This window comes from Dama dama, chromosome 1 (genome assembly GCF_033118175.1).
Source record: "Dama dama isolate Ldn47 chromosome 1, ASM3311817v1, whole genome shotgun sequence".
In the NCBI taxonomy this organism is placed as follows: domain Eukaryota; kingdom Metazoa; phylum Chordata; class Mammalia; order Artiodactyla; family Cervidae; genus Dama; species Dama dama.
The window spans coordinates 74,802,622-74,823,849 of record NC_083681.1 but is presented as its reverse complement, the minus strand read 5'-3'; the positions used below and the strand labels follow the sequence as shown (position 1 = coordinate 74,823,849).

The window sequence follows — 21,228 nt, the reverse complement described above, 5'->3', positions numbered from 1 at the left end:
TCACTATTCCTTCCCAAGTCTCCACCCCCAGTCCCTTGCAACTACTAATCTACTTTTTCTGTGTATCACTTCTCCTGGACATTTCATAAATGGGATGATGTGACTTTTTGTGTCTGACTTTTACTTAGCATAATGTTTTCAAGGTTCATCCATATTGCAGCATGTATCAACTCTGTAGTCTCTTATTGCTAAACAATATTCCTTGTGTGGATATACAACATTTTATTTTCCCATTCATAAGTTGATGGGCATTTCCATTGTTTCTGCTTTGGAGCTGTTGCAAGTAATGCTGCTGTGAATATTCATGTACAGGTTTTCATGTGAACACATGTACATACCTAGACTTAGAACTGCTAAGGCTTATAATAACTCTGTGTTTAACTTCTTGAGGAACTGCCAAACCTTATTCACACTAGCAGTGCAAGAGTGTTGAGTTCCTGTTTTCTCTACTTTCTTGCCAACACCTGTTATTTAAATATTCAAACAGGACAAAGGAAAATATTTATGGTCAAAAGGGTCTGCAATCCCAAACATCTGCTATCATCAGTTTAACATCTTTAAATTATCTTTCACAGTTCCTTCCATTCCTCCTCTTAAAAATATACAAGTTCTTTAACCCTCTCAATTTCTGGGGGAGTCAGTGTTTGTGTATACATGAGGGTTGTAATTTTTTTGTGGGCAACTCTTATTAGGACTCTGAGTTAGTATGGTCATTTATTATGGATTTCAGGATGTGCACTCAGTACTGAATGCAAATAACCATAAGAGGAGGAGAATATAGAAATTACTGTATGTTTTTTGATTTATAAACTTCACACAGTAACATTGCTTGTTAGTATTTTAAAACATTGAATGGTTTGGTTTTTTCTCTTAGCTACTTTAAAATTGATAATAATAAATTTTATTGATTATTAAAGTCAGCTACTTTAATTGGTAATGATTAAAGGATAAAAATTATTTTGTTTCTTGTTTAAAACTTGATTCTAGTTTGGTCATGTTCTCAGCTGTCCCTAATTTACATCTTCAGGCTACTATAAAAATAAGTAAATAGATAAATATTTAGGGGGAATTCCCTGATGGTTCAGTGGTTAGAACTTTGTGTTCTCACTGCCACGGGCCTGGGTTCAATCCCTGATCAGGGAGCTAAGATCCTACAAGCCACATGGCATAGCCTGAAGAAGAAAGATGTCTTTGGCTTACTTATAATTTTCTGATACTTACCCTTCTTCAGGTGATGCAGATGAAACTTCACATAGTTGCTTTGATTGCCCAGAAGGGAAATTTTTCCAAAACTTCAGCACAGATCGTCTTGGATGGACTTGTGGACAAGATTGGCGATGTGAAGTGTGGGAACAATGCAAAAGAAGCTATGACAGCAATAGCTGAAGCTTGTCTGTTGCCGTGGACGGCGGAACAGGTCAGTGACACAGTGCCGTTTTTGCATGTTTCCCCAGTTTTTCCCCAGTTGTAATTTGAGGTTATTAGTTAAGCTTTAGTTCTTTTCTTCTCAAGTAAAACCACTCTGATACTTTATTTAAATTTTTACCTTTGGTAATAACTATTGCATGATAATTAAAATTGTCTTAGTCAAGAATATTCTATTAAGGATGAGAGTAATTTTCTCTTAAGACATTATAAGAGACCACCAATGAAAAGTTGTACACTGTCCAAAATTCTTTCTTAATTTTTTATTGAGGTAGAGTTGATTTACAATACTGTGAGAATGCTTTTAATACTACTGTCACTTACCTTATTTTCTCAAGTTTTCTCAAGTTTCTCAACATTTCTACGGCATTCTTATCTTTGCTTTAGCATCAGAAAAGGCATACTCAATCCACTTCTGCCTTAATGTCAAGGTATGTTTCTACAAGAAATATGAGAGAAAACTCAGATCTGTTTGGTTTTTTGTATGTTTGTTTTTCTGCTCCAGGTTATGTCAATGGCCTTCTCACAGAAGAATCCCAAGAATCAATCAGAAACTCTGAACTGGCTATCAAATGCAATAAAAGAATTTGGTTTTTCTGGGTAAGTCAGAAAGAAATCAAGTACTTGTTTTGCCACTCTCTTAACTGGTGATTATATTTGTTGTAGCTGTCTCTGCTTATTTCTGAGAAACCAGAGCTCAGTTGTCTAATTTATATAAAAAAAAACTACCTTTGTTCCTAAAAAGCCTGTATTGGCTTGTTCTCCTGCATTTTGATATCCACTAACATCAGGGTTCTCTAAGTTATTTTTCTTCAGTATTTATGATTGATCCACAGAAAAGCCAGTTCCAAGGATTTCTAGTTAAATACATTTGGAGATTACTATATAAAATCACATTTGTTTAGAACTCTGTAGTGCACTTTGGAAAATTAAAGGCTCTTAGAAGTCCTGCAATAAAGGCACTTGTTTCTTTATTTTTATTAATTTATTTGGCTGCGTCAGGCCTTAGTTGTGGCACACAGGATCTTTCATTGCAGCAGGTGGACTCCAAGCCCACAGGCTCAACAGCTGCAATGTGCAGGCCTAGTTGCTCCACGGCACATGTGATCCCAGGTCCCCGACCAGGGATTGAATCCCCGTCCTCTGCAGTGCATGGTGGATTTCAACCTCTGGATCCCAAGGGAAGTCCCACAGACGCTTGTTTAACCCACTCTTTCCCAAAGTCATTTGCTTGTTGAACACATTGGTTTACAGTAGTCTCCCCTTGTCTGTGGTTTCTCCTTCCACAGTTAGTTACCTGCAGTCACCAACAGTCAAAAAATACTAAATGGAAAGTTTCAGAAATAAACACTTCGTAAGTTTTAAATTATGGGCCATCCTGAGTTGCATGATGAAATCTCACTCTGTCCTGCTCAGGATATGATTCATGCCTTTGTCCATTGGATTCTCCCCATTAGTCACTGAGGAACTTTCTTAGTTATCAGATCACCTCTATGGTGTTGCAGTGCTCCTGTCCAGGTAACCCTTATTTTACTTAATAATGGTCCCAAAGTGCAAGAATAGAGATGCTGGCAATTTGGAAATGCCAGAGAAAAGTTCCTTTACATGACAAAGTGTAATCTCTTCACTCAGGAAAGAAGAAAATAATGTGCTAAGGTTGCTAAGATCTACAGCAAGAACAAATCTTCTATCCATAAATTGTAAAGGAAAAAGAAATTTCACACCTCAAACTGCAAGCTTTGTAACTGCTTAGTTAAGATAGAAACAGCATTAAATTTGTGGATGGAAGTCATGAGCAGAAAATGTCATTGATGGGAATGTGTTCCCCCCAAAAGCATGGAGTCTATATGAGGACTTCAGTAAGGAATGCCATGAAACAATTGACACCAAGCCATTTACTGCAAGTAAGAATGGTTGCACGGATTCACAAACATGTTTGGACTGACAAATATAATCATTACTCGAGTGGCTGTGTTTACCCAGTGAAGCAGCTGCTGCCGCACTTCTGGTAGAGTTGAAAAAATTGATTGAGGAGAAAGACCACATTCACATAACTTATATTACAGTATATTGTTATAATTGTTCTATAATTAGTTATTATTCATCTCTTAATGCATCTAATTTATAAATTAAACTTTATCATTGGTACATATGTATAGGGGAAAAAATAGTATTTATAGTACTATCCATACCTTCAGATATCCACTGAGGGGTCTTGGAATGCATCCCTCCCAGATAAGGAGGGACTACAGTGTTTTATTTAACAAAATTTTATACAGCTTACTTTATGTCAGGCACTTTCAAATAATAACTCATTTGATTTACTCATCATAAAAACCATGTGAGGTATGTTCTCTTCCTTTTATAGATGAGCAAACTAGGGCACAGAAGGTGATCTGACCAAGTCACAGCTAGAAAGTGGCAAAGGCCAAAATTTGAACCCAGGCATTCTGGTTCCTAGAGGGAAGACTAACTACTGTTCTGTGTGGCCTCTCTCTGTCCCCTGCTGCTTTTCACACGTTCTCAATAGGCTGCTTGCAGTGTTCTGAGTTCCACCAAACGAAGACACAGTACTCTAGAAATTAGGTTTTTTGGCCACACCACATGACTTGCAAGATCTTAGTTCCCTGATCAGGGGTTGAACCCAAGCCCTTGGCAGTGAGAGTGCCACGTTCTAACCACTGGACCACCAGGGGATTCCCTAGAACGTATCATTTAAGTGTTGTTCAGGCAAAGAATTGTTTGTTATGTCGGTATCTGTGGTGTTCTCCTATAGTTGAGGGTATTGTTACAGTCCCTTCTTAACTATATATAATTGTTGATGTGAAAACTATCTCTTGGCATGAATGACATAAAAGCCATGTGAATATTTTCCTTTTTTTAATTCATCTGTGATCTGTCATTTATTCAACAACTACATATTGAGTACCTGTGATATTCTAGTCATTTGTTCCAGACCCTCAGGAATACAGTATGGTCAAGATTAAATTCCTGTTTTCATGGAGCTTATTTGAGTAAGGGGAGATGACAGTAAACAATAAAAAATACATCAGAAAGCATAATAACAACGGAATAAAAATAAAGCCAGATAGGGGATTAGTGGTAACACCTTGGAGGGTTTAGTGTAGTCTTATTTTCTGTAAGACAGAAATCCTTTCTGAAATAATGCCTTTGAGACATAGACCTTGAGGACATGAGGGGCTGACGGTAACAGGCTGGTAGTCCTTCAGAATGCAGCTGGAGCGAAATGAGTGAGGGAGATGGGAATGGCAGGAGAGAAAGATCATAGGAGCAGGATGGGGAACACATGTAAACCCATGGCTGATTCATATCAATGTGTGTCAAAAACCACTACAATATTGTAAAGTAATTAGCTTCCAACTAAAATAAATAAATTTTTTTAAAAAAAGAAAGAAAGATCAAAGGAGGAACAGGGGGCAGGTCCTGTAGAGCCTCAAAGTTTTGAATAAATTGGAAACCATTAGAGGGTTTTGAGCAGAAGATTAACAGGGTTGTTTAGACTGCGGTCAGAATAGGTAGGATCAAGGACAGAAGCAGGGAGACTAATTAGAAGACTTGAAATAATTCTGTCAAGGAATTATATTGACTTGGAAGTATTATGACTTAGAATATATTTTGAAAGTAAAACTAAAAAGGATATTGGGCTTGAGAGAGAGAGGAGTCAAGGATGACTCTGTCAAGGAAGGCTGGGAGCAACTGAAAGGATGAAGTAACTGTTTACCGAGATAGAGAAGGTGAGGAGAAGAACAGGTTTGGGAGTTGGGGTGTGGACAGTCAGGAGTTTGGTTTTGACAGATATAGGACATCTACTAGACATAAAAATGGAAATGTCAAAAAGTTGGTTGGATATTCGATTCTGTGGATTTAGGCATAAATTAACATTGATAGTATTTAAAGCTTACTTTAAATGAGTGTAGAAAGAGAATATGGAGAAGGAAATGGCAATCCACTCCAGTACTCTTGCCTAGAGAATCCCATGGACGGAGTAGCCTGGTGGGCTACAATCCGTGGGGTCGAGAAGAGTCGGACACGACTGAGTGGCTTCACTTTCACTTTTCACTTTCATGCATTGGAGAAGGAAATGGCAACCCACTCTAGTGTTTTGCCTGGAGAATCCCAGGGACAAGCGAGCCTGGTAGGCTGCCGTCTATGGGGTTGCACAGAGTCAGATGCAACTTAGCAGCAGCAGCAGAAAGAGAATAAGTCAAACTCAGGACATATCTAAAGGTCTAGCTTTATAAAACCCCAGTGAGTGTTTTTGATGGTTTCATTTGTTTGTTTTTAATTCTAAATATTATTTCTTCTAGACTGAATGTGAAAGCTTTCATTAGCAATGTGAAGACAGCTCTTGCTGCAACAAACCCAGTGAGTACATAGCAGCATATATAGGACAGTACAGCGATCTTCATGGTTCTGTTCTGATCTGAAAGGTTTTCTTTGTTCTGCCAGGCTGTGAGGACTTCTGCCATCACTCTGCTTGGTGTGATGTATCTGTACGTTGGTCCCTCTTTACGAATGTTCTTTGAGGATGAGAAGCCTGCTCTCCTATCCCAGATAGATGCAGAATTTGAGAAGGTAAAGGTTTCACAGATGATTCAATCCATAGTTGACTTGAGAATGCTCATATGGTTAAGTTTAAACTTTTAAATGTTTAGAATGAAGAATATGTATGTATTTGCATTTATATATATGAAGTATCAACTGGGAAGAGCTCATAAGAAGTGGATGACCTTGTGAGGAAGAGAACAAGATAGCTATAGTGTCGGATGGGACATTTTCCCCTTGGAATCCTTTGTGGCTCTGACACGGCAAACATTGTGACAGAATTACATATTCAAAAAGCACACTAAATGTGACAATTTTTTAAAGACATACTTTTCCTTCCTTGAATAAACCTTTTGTCACATAGTCTCAGAATTGAAGTCCAAGTCTAATTAAAATATGTGCTGTGTGAACATTGTGTTATGAGGGAATATGGAAGTTTGACACAAGCACCATTCTCTCACCAGTTTGCTCTCACATTCTTCATCGAATCCGTTAGCCTCACTGACTTGTCTGTGTGTAGATGCAGGGACAGAACCCACCGGCTCCAACCAGAGGGATTTCCAAACACAGCACAAGTGGGACAGACGAAGGGGAAGATGGAGAGGAACCAGATGACGGGGGCAGTGATGCTGTGGATCTTTTGCCAAGGACAGAAATCAGGTTTACTGCTAATGACTTCTTTGATGATTTCTTAATGATGCCTTCTGCTTCTTAGTCAAGGGGACTTCTTTGACATTCTTTTAGGCATCAGGAATTAAGGATTCTGTCTTCTGTTTTTTTTCAGTGATAAAATCACTTCAGAGTTGGTGTCTAAGATTGGTGACAAGAATTGGAAGATCAGAAAAGAAGGCCTTGATGAAGTAGCAGCTATTATCAATGAAGCAAAATTCATCCAGCCGAACATAGGTGAACTTCCAACAGCCCTGAAGGGTCGACTCAATGATTCAAATAAAATCTTGGTACGTAGAACATATGCCTCTTCTCAAAACAGAGACACAAATGTAGAGAACAAACATATGGACACCAAAGAGGAAGGGAGGGGTGGGATGAATTGGGAGATTGAGATTGACATATAGATGTTTATTATATATATATGTATGTATAAAATGCATAACTGTATCTATTTTAATAAACAGAACCAATTTATTAAAACAGAGAACCCCCCGCATGGTACAGGGAACTCTACTCATTGCCCTGTGGTGACCTAAAGGGGAAGGAAGTCCAAACAAGAGATGATACATGTAAACATACAGCTGGTTCACTTCACTGTACAGCGGGAACTAACACAACATTGTAAAGCAACTGTACTCCAATTGAAAAAAAAAGACCATATGCCTGTTCTTCTTCTCTCTCCTCTCCCCTTCTGTAAGGGGCTCCTTTCCAATAACCTTCACCAGTGAAAAAAAGAAAAAAGAGACTGATCACTTTATTTCTTTGAACTAGAAATAGCTTCCTTTCATTCTGAGTGTGCCTCAAGTTTTGTTGGTAGATGGCAAGTTTATTAATCAAATTTTCATGAACCTGATATGCTGTTTACAAGACCTCTGATATTATTAAGTATTTGTATATAAAACTGCTTGTAATGTAAACAAGCTTAATTTCTAATTTTTAGATATGGATTTTTATGTCACATTTTTCTTAAACTAGGCTTTACCTTACTTTAAAATTATAAATCATTATAATCTAGTCTAAAATTCTAATACTCCAGTTTTATGAACTGATGATTGACGGAGAGGCCATCACCTAAAAATTATTCATAAGCTGATTAGTATCATAACCAGCTGTTTAGGCCAGAAACTTCTTACTGCATTGACCATATAGCAGCAAACTTTCGAAACTGAACACACGGTACTGTGATTTGAACATAAGGTGTTGGCTCTTCCCACTCAGGTGCAGCAGACGTTGACTATCCTCCAGCAGTTGGCAGTAGCCATGGGCCCAAACATCAAGCAACATGTGAAGAACTTAGGCATCCCTATCATCACAGTGCTTGGAGACAGCAAGGTATCCCTGATTCTCTTTTCACCACACCTGCATTCTGGAACAGCCAGCCACATACTTAGGCTAAGAATAATCCTTTTCTTATGAATGCAAGAGTGCATGTAAACGGTCTTAAACTTTTTGTAGAGAAGAGACTATTGGAAGGAAAATAATAAAACATTTTTACCTCCCAGGCAATATTAAGGTGACCACATACCTCACTTACTAGCTTTGTGACCCATTAGATAAGTTCCTTATCTTCTTTGAGGTTCAGTGCTTTATCTGTGGAATTTAATTCTTAGAGGATTAAATAAGAGTCTGTACATAAAGTACCTGTATCTGCCTCATATAGTACATATAGTACATACTAAAAAATTGTTACTATTATGATATCATTGTTTAAAGTGTTGGTATAAAGAGTGAATAAACAAAAATTTTTGGATAATGTATTTTATTTTCTACCTTTTCCCCTGAACTGGAGTACAATCATCTAGTACTTCAGTAAGATATTTGCAGTTGCACAGTCCTAGAATTTGTCTCATTGATAGTTACAAGCTCCTATATGTATCCGTAGATTGAATATTTGAATATGTCTATTTTTGTGTAATTCATTTAATTTGAGGAATTGGACTGTTTTAATATTTTTCACGTCATTAAATCCTTCTCATTCTGTGAGTACAAGTTAATATAAAAACAAAATATTCAAATTGTTAATCATTTCAAGCTAACCATTATGAGTTCTCTAACACATAGAATTATATCCTTTAGCAAATAACCAGGGACATGAGAGTCCCCAGAGGTTCAGGAAACAAAACCTAGGAGTTTATTCCCCTAACATGATATTTTATGCCCAGTTCAATGTTTTGCCAAATTAACTAAGTATAGGATTGTTAAAATTTATAGAGTTTTCATTTCTACTTTACTTTGGAGTATACCCATAGATCTAGTTGTTTCAGAGAAGATGAAGAATGTTTCAAGTATGTTTATTGTAGACCTGTAGAGAAACCTCTGTTGTTCATGTGTACAAAGTAATACACTTTTCACTCCTTACCTCCAAACCATAGTGATAGTTTACTAATTTTCTCCTCCATTCAGAACAATGTTCGATCTGCTGCCCTAGCAACTGTGAATGCTTGGGCAGAACAGACTGGCATGAAGGAATGGTTGGAGGGGGAAGATCTTTCTGAAGAGCTCAAAAAGGAAAATCCTTTCTTGAGGCAAGAGGTTAGTACTACAGATATGATGTGCTTTACTCATGTCTTTTACCATCCTAGAGGCTTGAGCCTACCTAATAAATTGTATGTGTTATGGATAGAATGAGTTCCATTATAAAATAGCTAATAAAATGAAACCAAATTCCTGGAGCTTTTTTATCATATGGTTCTTTTTTTTCCTCTTCATGTGCTTTGTTAGCGATAATTTTGTAAAATTTGTGAAATTTTCTCTTTTCTTCAACTCTTAAATAGTAAAATAAGAGGTTTTAATCATGACATAAAAATGCAGTTCAACATTCAAAAATCTATTAATGTAATCCATCATACCAGCAGACTAAAGAAATGTCATACAGTCCTATCAACTGACAGAAAAAAAGGATTTGAGAAAATCCAGCACCTATTGATAATAAAAACTCTCAGTAAGTTAGTAATAATACAAGAGAATTACAACTTAAATAAAAAAGCATCTGCATAAAACCTCTGTAAATGATACTGTTAGTGGTTGAAGACCGAACACGCTCCCCCTAAGATCAGGAACAAAGCAAGGATGTCCACATTCATTATTATTACTAGAACTAGAAGTTCTAGTCAACTGCAGTAAGACCTGAAAAAGAAATGAAAGGCATATAGCTGGAGAAAGAATAAATAAAGCTCTCCCTAATTGCAGATGACTGTCTACATGACTGTCTACATAGAAAATCCCAAGATACCTACAGATAACCAAAATGAATAAATGAGTTCAGTAAGATTGCAGGATACAAAATAAACATAATCATATTTGACAAAAGTCAAGTACAGTGAACACATGGAAACTGAAGTTAAAAACAGTACAATGTACAGTCACTCTAAAGAAAATGAAACCCGTCGATATATACTTAAATACAAAATATGTATACTGAAAATTCCAAAATGCTGATGAAGTATTCAAGGAAGACCCAAAGATATGTTTGTGTATTAGAAGATTTAACATAATAGAAATGTCAGTTCTGTTCACATAATTTAATGTAATTCCTATCAAAATTCAAGGAAGTTTTTTTCCCATGGACAAAGGCAAGGTTATTTTAAAACTTAGAGTCTAGCTAAAACAATCTTGACAAAGGGAAAAAATGGAAAGAACCATTCTACCATGTACTGCTGCTGCTGTTTCTAAATCGCTTTAGTCGTGTCTGACTCTGTGCGACCCCATAGACGGCAGCCCACCAGGCTCCCCTGTCCCTGGGATTCTCCAGGCAAGAACACTAGAGATTACTAAATTGCTAACATAATCAAGACACTGGGGGGAATTCCCTGACTGTCCAGTGGTTAGGACTGCATGCTCTCACTGCCAAGGACACAGGTTCAATCCTTGGTTTGGGAATTAAGATCCTGCAAGCCAAGCAGTGTGGTCAGAAAGAAAAAAAAAAGTGATTGCAGGGGTAAGGAGGAGGAGGATAGACCCAGATAGGTGGAACTGAAGAGGGAACCCAGAAATAGACCCACACAAATATGAACAACTATGTTTGAAGTTACTGAAGTAATGCAGTGGAGGAAGTGTGACCTTTTCAACACATGATGCTAGAGCAGTTGACTTCCAGAGACCAAAAAAATTAAACTTTGAATTAAATCACATCTTGCACCAAAATTAATCAAAATGGATTATGGGCTTAAACACGGGCCATAAAACTATGGAACTTTTAAAGATAACATAGGGGTAAACCTTCAGGATATAGAAATTCTTCAGGCAAAGAATTCATAAGACTTGACACCAAAACTACAATTTATCAAAGTTAAGAACTCTTACTCTGCAAAAAACCATGTGAAGAACATGAGAAGACAGGCTAGAGTGGGAGAATATATTTGCAAACTCTGTGTCTGATAAAGAATTATCATCAAGAATGTATATATTAAAAAACTCAAAACTCAGCCATTAAAAAAATCTAATTAGAAATTTGGCAAAAGACATAAACAGACATTTCACTGAGGAGGATTACAGATGGCAAATAAGCCCATGAAAGATGTTCAATGTTACTGGTCATCAAGGAAATGCAAATTAAAACTACAACGAGATAGACAACTACCAGAATTACTAAAATTAAAAGTTGTGATAACACCAAACATCAACAAGAATGTGGAGAAACTTGAACACTCTCCTGGTGGGCATGTAGAATGATATAGCCACTCCAGAAAGTAGTTTGGCAGTTTCTTATAAAACTAAACATGTAGTTATTATATGACCCAACAAATCTTGAGGAATTATTCCAGAAAAAAGAAAATTTATGTTTATGCAAAAGCCCATATACAAATGTTCATAGCAGCTAATTCAAAATAGCCAAAACCTGGAAACAGATATCTTTCAACAAGTGAATGTTTAAACAAACTGTTATATATCCACATATGTAATACTGTTCAGCAGTAAAAGAAATAAATCACTGATACATGCAACAAGTCAGTTAAGTCTCCAGGAAATTGTGCTGAGTGACAAAGCCAGTACCAAACAGTTCCATACTACATATGATTCCATTTAGATAACTTTGAAATCTTGTGATTTATAAATAGATAACAGATTAATAGTTGCCAGGGATTAGAGAGGAGGAGGGGGAGGAAGGACGTGAGTGTGGTTATAAAAGAGGCAACACGTGGGATTCTTGGGATGGAACTGTTCAAAATTTTGACAGTGGTGGTGGATACATTTACACATGATAAAATTGTAGAGAACTAAATATACACACATAACCATTGAGAAAAAGTCCAACTGGAACAATCTAAATATAATCAGTGAATTGCATCAATGTCAGAATCCTGGTGGTTATAGTTTCATAAAGGGCTACTGTTGGAGGAAATGGAATAAAGAGTGCATGGGATCTCTCTGTAGTATTTCTTATAACTGCATGTGAAACTGCAATCATCTGGATAAATATTTCAATTAAAAATAAATACAAATATGAATTATTTTAGAGGTATAGGGAAAAACTCTCTTATGTGAGGCAGAAAACAGAAGTCCTGGTAGAACTTGTCGTCTTCTGATCAAATAAATATTTTGGATCTTCTCTAGCTGAATAGTTCTTAGAATTGAAAATAAAAAGAAAAAAAAAGAAAAAAAAAGAATTCCTGGATCAAAAAAAAAAAAAAAAAAAGAGAAAATAAAAAGAAGTGTGAAAGTTTTTCTTCTTTCAAATGCATTAAGAACAATTAAAACTTTATAGCTGAATGCTCAAATATGGTCCAAAAAACTTTGTCCTTATTTTAACTGGTTGTCAGCATTTTAAATTTATTATTTCATTGAACAAGAAAATAACTGATTTTGTATTGGAAAGTTGCAGTGTGAGAACTAATTCAGTGTTTGGTACTGATGAAATCATTAAGCTTAAGGTCAGAAATAATAACAATTTTCTACACGAATTATGTAACTGGTCTTTATTTCTTTTGACAGCTTCTGGGCTGGCTGGCTGAGAAACTACCGACTCTTCGTTCCACCCCCACAGACCTCATCCTTTGTGTTCCCCACCTCTATTCTTGCCTAGAGGATCGCAATGGAGACGTGCGAAAGAAGGCCCAGGATGCCTTGCCGTTCTTCATGATGCACTTAGGATATGAGAAAATGGCCAAGGCTACTGGGAAACTAAAAGTACTTCTACTTATTATTGCTGCTGTTAAAAGCCATTAGAAAAATACTGAACATGAATTTATAGAGGCAAAAGATTATATTACTTCCTATGAGTTTCAACTTGAAATCCCAGTGAGAGCACAGATCAAATATTTACTAGTGTAGAACTTCTAAAGAATCTGCTGGCTTTGCAGGGATAAAAATTGTGACCTTCTAGAATGGCAGCTAACTTAGTATGACTTCATAATGTGTTACTTTTCTTGCACTATGTGCTGCGTCCCTTCGTTGGTATTTCAAAACCAGGAGCTGAAAGATTTATTTGACAGCAGATCTGTTAGTAAGCATAGTATGAGTGTATCATTTCTGTGGCCTCTCACCTCTATTATATTGTCTCCCTAGCCAACTTCTAAAGATCAGGTGTTGGCCATGTTAGAGAAAGCCAAAGCTAACATGCCAGCCAAGCCCACTGCACCTGCTAAAGCAACATCCAAACCAGTGGGAGGGTCAGCTCCAGCCAAATTCCAGCCTGCCTCAGGTAAGTTTATTTTGAATGAGTTATAGGGGAATTAAAATAGCCGAGGGAACTCTTAAATCTAACCTTCATTTTTAAATCACAGTTTCTAATGGCTTAGATCCCAAGCCTCCCTCCAACTCCTCAAATTGCCTGTTTTCTGCCAGTAACTGTGCTGAAGGTTTGAAGATAATTAACTTGATTTCCAACTCCAAAAAGCAGTTTTGGAGTAGCACAGTGAAATAGTCCAGAAAGCAAGTGCTCAATCTTATTTTTAAGGTTTCCATAACTATTTTCTGCTATTAGATATTATAGTTAGAGGGGCAATTGGGGCCATCTAGCTGAATCCCCTTTTTTAACAGACAAGGAATACCAAAGGTTAAGTGACTTGCACAGGGCCAAACAGTCAAGTCAGTGTCTGAACCAGCAGAAGACTCTGCTTCCTCATTCACAAATGAGTTCTCATTCCCTTGCACTTGGCTGTTTGCTGATGGATTCTAATATTTACTGAATTCTCTGGCAGTCCAGTGGTTAGGGCTCCATACTTCCAGTGAAACAAGGGGTACTGGTTCAATCCCCACTGGTCACAACAACAACAACAACAACAAAAAAGCAGCATTCAAATATTTATTCAACTTTGTCATGGAAAAATTCTTGACTTCTTCATCCTAATGTTAAAATTCCATAACATATAAACAGACACTAACCTGTAACCACTGCTTTGCTGGACTTAGTGCTTAAACAAAGCAATAATCTGTTTAGTGGGGTGCTAAAAAGTTAGAAAATTTATGTGTGTAAAATTGTTAGTATCAAAGTGTATATTCAGTTATAACATCTATTGGAATCTTGCTATTGGTATATATAATTTCCTGTAGTTTCAAAGGTGATAGACTCTTCTCTTGAAGAAGTATCCGTCTAGCAAAAAGGTAGACGGATTTAATTGCTATTAACTGCTTAAAATTAATTAATTAATTTTTAATTGCTGTTTAGAAAAGTTTTTAAACTGCAGTTTAAGTGTTGATAAAGCAGATGTAGATTTCCTGAACTAATTTCATGAGGTTGTGCTTAAAGAGGAAATTGTGGAGAAAAAAGATTAGGGGGAAAAAATCTAAACACTTTAGAAAGGGATACATTTAAAACTGTAGGCTTTCTCACCATCATTGTATTTTGAACCTGCTCAGAATATAGTGATATTAGTTAGAGTTTGTATTTACAGTGTGTGTTTTTATTTTCTCAAAGCTCCTATTGAAGATTCCGTTTCTGGCACTGTAGAATCCAAGCCTGATCCGAAAAAGGGCAAGGCTCTAGGAGTTTCCTCTAAAACAAAGGTATGTTAACTCTGCAGCTCAACTGTAGAGTTGCTTTTAAATATTTCTTTACACTAAGTCATTCTTTTAAGACATATACTACATATGGAAGGGTATTATCTGTGAAGTGCTTGTACAACTTTCTGTGGCTCACTTTTAATGATGCCATGAAACAGAGGCATCCTGTTCTCAAGAGCTACTGCAAAGGTTTTTGTCATCCAGGTATTTGGGGGAGATTTTCAGTAGTAAGCAACTTCCTCCACATTTGGCTGTTAAGTCATCATACCACTAAGTGTTCTGATTAGACTCAAAGGACCTGTCCCCACACCAGTGAGATTTGATGGATCACCAGTCCTTTAGCATCCATGCAGAATTGAACAGTTTAAAGAAATGTTTTCAAATGCTTAGCCTTAAGTATCCTCGGGTATCTTTTCATTTAATTTAAGTTTTTTAATCACAGCAAATTGTCGTCAATTTCTGTATCAATATTCAGAGCTTGTCACTGTATTCAGAGTATTGACTATTTTATGTTTACAGAAGGGAGATTGCAGAACTGTGCAATCAATAGTAAATCTAGAGAGAACTATTTTATTAACTACATGTAACTGATGAAGATGTGTCAGTGGAGGACATGTTTTATTATCCAGTACATTTATTGTTACCTCCCCACTATAGCAGGGCCATCCTGTGGCCATCCTTCTAAGTATTAATTACTCACTTTCCTTCCCTGTGCTTGGGTCCTTCAATTCAGTGAGTTAATTTAAACGGGTATTTATCTTACGAATTGTCCAGTGAAACTGTTCTTTTCCTGTCCTCTTTCCTCTCCTCATCCCACATTTAACAAGCGCTTATTTTAGTTTTTTGATCACAAGTGCCTTAAGGTATTTTTTGACTCTATTCTTAATGCCACTTTTTTTCAGACTTTTGCAGTTTACAAAGCAATTTGACATTACTCATCTCTTATTTGTTTTGACTAAATTATTTCAGTCTTTGAAATAGAAAGAAATGCTGGCCTCCTGGAAATAGCAGACTTTTGCTGCATTTACTATAATAATAATTGCAGTAATGAAATTCAAATTTTACCTTAAATATGTATACTATATGTTTACAGTTTCTTTCCTTCTGATACAAAGATTCTAAATCTTGGATTATTTTTAAGAGCCACTTTAATAACTTAAGTATTTAAAATGTTTCAGCAGTTTTCTCTAGAAGCAGGTTCTCAAAGTGTCTCCAGTTAGAATGATGTGATAGAGATTTTTATATGCAGAGAAACAAAAGCTTTCTCAACTAAATGATACTAAACGTGTGACTGCTGTTCAAAACGTCATTAATATGGAAAGCTATAAACAGTGATGAAGATTTCAAGAAAGAAAAGAACTATTCGTTCAGTTCAGTTCAGTTGCTCAGTTGTGTCCGACTCTTGTAACCCCATGGACTGCAGGATGCCAGGCCTCCCTGTCCATCACCAACTCTCAGAGTTTACTTAAGCTCATGTCCATTAAGTTGGTGATGCCATCCAACCATCTCATCCTCTGTCATCCCCTTCTCCCACCTTCAATCTTTCCCAACATCAGAGTCTTTTCAAAGTCAGTTCTTCACATCAGGAGTCAGTTCTTCACCTCAGGAGGCCGAAGTATTGGAGTTTCAGCTTCAGCATCAGTCCTTCCAATGAATATTCAGGACTGATCTCCTTTAGGATGGACTGGTTGGTCTCCTTGCAGTCCAAGGGACTCTCAAGAGTCCTCCAACACCACAGTTCAAAAGCATCAATTCTTTAGCACTCAGCTTTCTTTATAGTCCAGCTCTCACATCCATACATGACTACTGGAAAAACCATAGCTTTATATGTCACTTATCTCTCAATTTTTTTTAAAGAATTGTTCAATAAACAAAAATAACCTATGACCCAGACCATTGATATAGCTTTTCCAACCACGTCACATGCCAGCCAAAGCACTAACCAACAGTTACTTAAGCCTGCTATCAGAAACATTGCTAGAAAACCTGTGCACAAACATATCAAATGCAAGATTCTATTCATTTGTTTCTTTCATTTGGAATGTGATATAGAAAGGGAAAGATATAAAAGATAAAAAAAGATACAAAAGGGAAAGGTTTACACGGTACCCTTTTAATAGGCAGTAACAGTGAAATCCTAAGGAGAAGTAATCTATCTAATCAGTATTCCCTGCACCTTGGTTATAGACTGCACAAGGAAAGAAGGTTCCGAGCAAAACCAGCTTGAAGGAGGATGAAGACAAATCTGGTCCTATCTTTATTGTTGTTCCAAATGGAAAGGAGCAAAGAATGAAAGATGAGAAAGGACTAAAGGTAAGGAAAGAATTAAAATCTTCAGGAAGTTTTTGCTTGGTTTTATAATCAAGAAATTAAAAGTTTCTGTCTGAAATTCATAGCATTGTGAAATATCTAATAATTAACTAAATCTTTTGCTTGTGAATTATATCTTGTTTCTCTAAGACTACATTATGGAAGTATGAAATCCTACAGCATTACCCTTCCAAAGAAACTATGGAATGGAGCTGTTGCCTTTTTTTTCTCCCAGTAGAAAGAAGTAGAAGTTTTCGGGCATTTGGTGGGTTTGTGGGGTTTTATTTTGTTTAGAATCAAAGACTGGAAAGTAGTCATTGATTTTTATCAATGAACGCATATGTAATATGCCACTCCTTTAATCTTTCTTGTACCTGATACCTTAAAAGATAGGTTTGATAACTATATATGGCTAGTTCAATAATTTATATTTTGATGTTTTGGTTTTATTAATCAGTTAAAATTTTTTGAAAGTACATACATTTTTAAAAATTCAAACTGCAAAAAAGTACAGAAAGTATGAAAAGCATGTCTCCTACTCCAGTCTCCCTAAACAGGGAAAATACCAGTTTTTTTATTTATTACTCTAAAAATAATAATATTCCATTCCTATACAATCATATATGTATAAATATATAGCTCTCCTTGTGCACAAGTGGTGGGAACATGCCATGCTCTTTGTTCTGAATCTTACTTTTTTCTTTTAATGGTATTTGAAATACTGTCTTGAAGATTGTTCCATATCTGAATGCATATGTGTTTTCAGTTTATTGGTACATCGTATGTGTCTACCTGTCTTTATCCTCAACCCACTATGCTAAACATTTAAGTATTTGCTCTTATAAACTATACTGCCATAGGCATCTTTGAATATCAATTTGTGCATGTATGTAAATATATTTATAATAAATGCTTAGACTCATATGCATATTTAAAATTTTTATACACATTTCAAGTTTTCCCCTTATTAAAATTATGCCAACAGTATTCACCATGTTGTATGATAACAGAGCATTGATTTTTCTAGTAAAAATTGCTGAAAATTCTATTCCTAAAAGATTTTAAGAATTAAACTTCCAGTGTATGACAGATGGAAAGTGCACTTTGCACTCATATTTAATTACAAATTAATCTTGGTGAATTTAAAAATATCCTGTTAAATTGATTCCTGCAGCTGCTTTAAATAGAATGTCTCTGTGCATTTCAGTTGAACCCCTTACAGCCCCTTTTCACTGTTTGTTTGTTTATTTCAGGTATTAAAGTGGAATTTTACTACTCCACGGGATGAATACATTGAGCAACTAAAAACTCAGATGTCTAGCTGTGTGGCTAAATGGTTACAAGATGAGATGTTTCACTCAGACTTTCAGCATCATAACAAGGCCCTTGCTGTCATGGTTGATGTAAGTTTGCAACAAAATTATTAGGCATGAATCTTGGACGTGTGAAAATACTGAACTCTGTGAAATAATCAGGAGGTTGCATGACTTGAGAACTAGAATACACCATGTTCTCTGTTCTTAGAACTTTCTTATTATCTGATCGAATAAATGACTACATGTCTATAATTTGGGGTCTTAAATGGAGGCTTAAAAATCTATCATCTTTTTTCTGGGATTGTAGTAAAATTTAAGAGTTACTCGCCTAATAGAAATTAAATTTTTATACAGTCTAATTTTGGGGGGTTTTTGTATCGTTTTCTTTCAAGCACTTGGAGAGCGAGAAAGAGGGTGTCATTGGCTGCCTGGATCTTATCTTAAAGTGGGTTACGCTGCGGTTTTTTGACACCAATACAAGCGTCCTCATGAAAACCCTTGAATATTTAAAATTGCTATTCACCCTGCTAAGTGATGAGGAATATCATCTTACTGAGAATGAAGCATCTTCCTTCATCCCCTATCTTATCCTCAAGGTAAGACATTGTTCTCACTCTGGAAGATGACTCAAGCTCCCAGCTACTTCAGTTCTTGTATTTTTATTCCCTCTCCCGTCTTCCATCTATTGTATGATGATAACATTCCACCACTCATTTTCTTCTTTCAGATGTAGTAACACACAAGGGAGTGCGTTTGCTACTCAGACAGTGCCTCACTTTATTATTATTTTCCTTGTTGACCAGGTCGGAGAACCAAAGGATGTCATTCGTAAAGATGTCCGTGCCATCCTGAACCGGATGTGCCTTGTCTACCCAGCCAGCAAGATGTTCCCCTTCATCATGGAAGGAACCAAATCCAAAAACTCCAAGCAGAGAGCAGGTAAAGCAACTATTAATTGATGCCTATGTCTGCAGCAGTGACCTCTCAAAGAAATAGTTTATAGATGAACCAGGAAGTTTCTTGGTTCCAGCCTTCTGATTGGACTGTGAGAATGATGAGTTGCACACTGGTGGAGCCAGTGTCAGGTGATACAGGCACTACCCAGTACCTCCCTGGTGACAAAATCAAGTGCACAGGGGCCATCTGACTCACAGGCATCCCTTCTGGGAGCACTTGCTATAGCACCATTGTTTCGTTGTGTATTTTGTAGAAGGCAATAAACAAGGAGAAATTCAAGGGAGAACCAGAATAAGACTTTAGCCCTTCATGTATGCCAAGGGAAATGTATCCAGTAAACATAGGTCTTTGTGCCAAATGTGTGTTGCTGCTGCTGCTGCTAAGTCACTTCAGTCGTGTCCGACTCTGTGCGACCCCATAGACGGCAGCCCTCCAGGCTCCCCCATCCCTGGGATTCTCCAGGCAAGAACACTGGAGTGGGTTGCCATTTCCTTCTCCAGTGCGTGAAAGTGAAAAGTGAAAGTGAAGTCGCTCAGTCATGTCCGACTCTTTGCGACCCCATGGACTGCAGCCTGCCAGGCTCCTCCATCCATGGAATTTTCCAGGCAAGAGTGCTGGAGTGGGGTGCCATTGCCTTCTCCGAATGTGTGTTGAGTGTCCTTAATCTAGCTTTTCTTCCCCATCAGAGTGCCTGGAAGAACTGGGGTGTCTGGTCGAGTCCTATGGCATGAATGTTTGCCAGCCAACCCCGGGAAAAGCCTTAAAGGAGATAGCGATTCACATAGGAGACCGTGACAACGCTGTGCGCAATGCTGCGCTCAACACCATCGTCACAGTGTACAATGTGCATGGGGATCAAGTGTTCAAGCTGATTGGAACCGTGAGTCGCTTTTCTCTGAACATTTTCAGCATGTTGTGAATTGAAAGATCACGTAGGTGACAAATTTCATCCCATCTCAATTCTTAAGTTTTTACCACTTTTTATTAAAACTCAACCTCTTGATATGTCCTGAAATCCATATAAACCCTTGATGGTGCATCTGATTACTTTAGGACACTTAAGGCTGTGTTTTACCAGAAGTTAGATTTTCTTTCTGAGCATTCCCCTCTTATCAATTTGCTTTAGATGAAAACTATTTTTGAATCAAGAAATTTGAGCTAGTCTGGGATTTAAATTGTGCCCGGCAGTCTCCTTGATAATTTTACTACATTTATTTTTTAGTGAGTAAGTACTCACTTGTATATAATGTGGATTCTGGTACCTGTCAGATCAAAAAGGTCTTGAGTTACAGCCATTAGCCAGACTCTCCAAACATAGAAGGTTCTATTTTTGACTCCTAGCCAATCACTACCGTGACTGGACCTGTTCTTCACTCCAGTTACCTCTTAGTAGCACATATATTTACCCTGTGCTTGTATTTTTTTATTTACATTTATCTCATTTAATCCTCACTATAAGGCCAGTGAAGGAGATAAAGCAGATGGGAATTTTACAGATGACCAGAAGTGAGGCTGCTTGCCCATAGCCACACCACTAGTTTAGTGGTGACACCACAAAAATGAGGAAGTTTTGTTTAATTCTTGACCTTTTTATTTGTAGTTATTCATGGGGCCTTTTCTTTTATATCCTTTCCTTGTTTCATATGTTCTCTTACTAAAGCAAGTCAGGTTTTAGCAACAGTTGATTTTAAAGTATAGGTAGTGTTTGAAAGTGAACATACCCTAACCTAGGAGGTCCTGTTTGCTTCAGCATGAAAATGGAAATTAATTCTTAGGTCTTCCAATTATATGAAGATTATATGAGGTTTTTGGGCTTCCCTCATAGCTCACTCAGTAAAGAATCTGCCTGCAATGCAGGAAACCCGGGTTCGATTCTTGGGTTGGGAAGACCCCGTGGAGAAGGAAATGGCCACACAATCCAGTATTCTTACCTGAAGAGTCCCATGGACAGAGAGGAACCTGGCGGGCTATAGTCCATGGGGTCATAAGAGTCGGACACGAGTTAGCGACTAAACCACCATATGAGGTTTTTAATTCTCTG

The 21,228-nt window shown here is 37.1% G+C and overlaps 1 protein-coding gene and 1 non-coding gene across 5 annotated transcripts in view; both read left to right on the top strand.

Annotated features, from left to right (window-relative positions):
- CKAP5 (cytoskeleton associated protein 5) overlaps positions 1 to 21,228 on the top strand; it is a 97,197-nt gene that overhangs the window by 60,581 nt on the left and 15,388 nt on the right. For all 4 annotated transcript variants that reach the window (XM_061153052.1, XM_061153027.1, XM_061153037.1 and 1 more), the window contains exons 17-32: positions 1,232 to 1,417; positions 1,931 to 2,025; positions 5,754 to 5,811; positions 5,896 to 6,021; positions 6,512 to 6,651; positions 6,776 to 6,950; positions 7,882 to 7,995; positions 9,067 to 9,195; positions 12,595 to 12,789; positions 13,168 to 13,303; positions 14,519 to 14,607; positions 16,792 to 16,917; positions 18,168 to 18,317; positions 18,623 to 18,826; positions 19,034 to 19,169; positions 19,874 to 20,067. In XM_061153052.1, coding sequence (XP_061009035.1) covers positions 1,232 to 1,417; positions 1,931 to 2,025; positions 5,754 to 5,811; positions 5,896 to 6,021; positions 6,512 to 6,651; positions 6,776 to 6,950; positions 7,882 to 7,995; positions 9,067 to 9,195; positions 12,595 to 12,789; positions 13,168 to 13,303; positions 14,519 to 14,607; positions 16,792 to 16,917; positions 18,168 to 18,317; positions 18,623 to 18,826; positions 19,034 to 19,169; positions 19,874 to 20,067 — 2,253 coding nt within the window. The remainder of the gene's footprint in view (positions 1 to 1,231; positions 1,418 to 1,930; positions 2,026 to 5,753; positions 5,812 to 5,895; positions 6,022 to 6,511; positions 6,652 to 6,775; positions 6,951 to 7,881; positions 7,996 to 9,066; positions 9,196 to 12,594; positions 12,790 to 13,167; positions 13,304 to 14,518; positions 14,608 to 16,791; positions 16,918 to 18,167; positions 18,318 to 18,622; positions 18,827 to 19,033; positions 19,170 to 19,873; positions 20,068 to 21,228) is intronic.
- LOC133064947 (small nucleolar RNA SNORD67) lies at positions 19,275 to 19,383 on the top strand. The gene has a single exon (XR_009694779.1). It is a non-coding gene; the product is annotated as a small nucleolar RNA SNORD67 (small nucleolar RNA).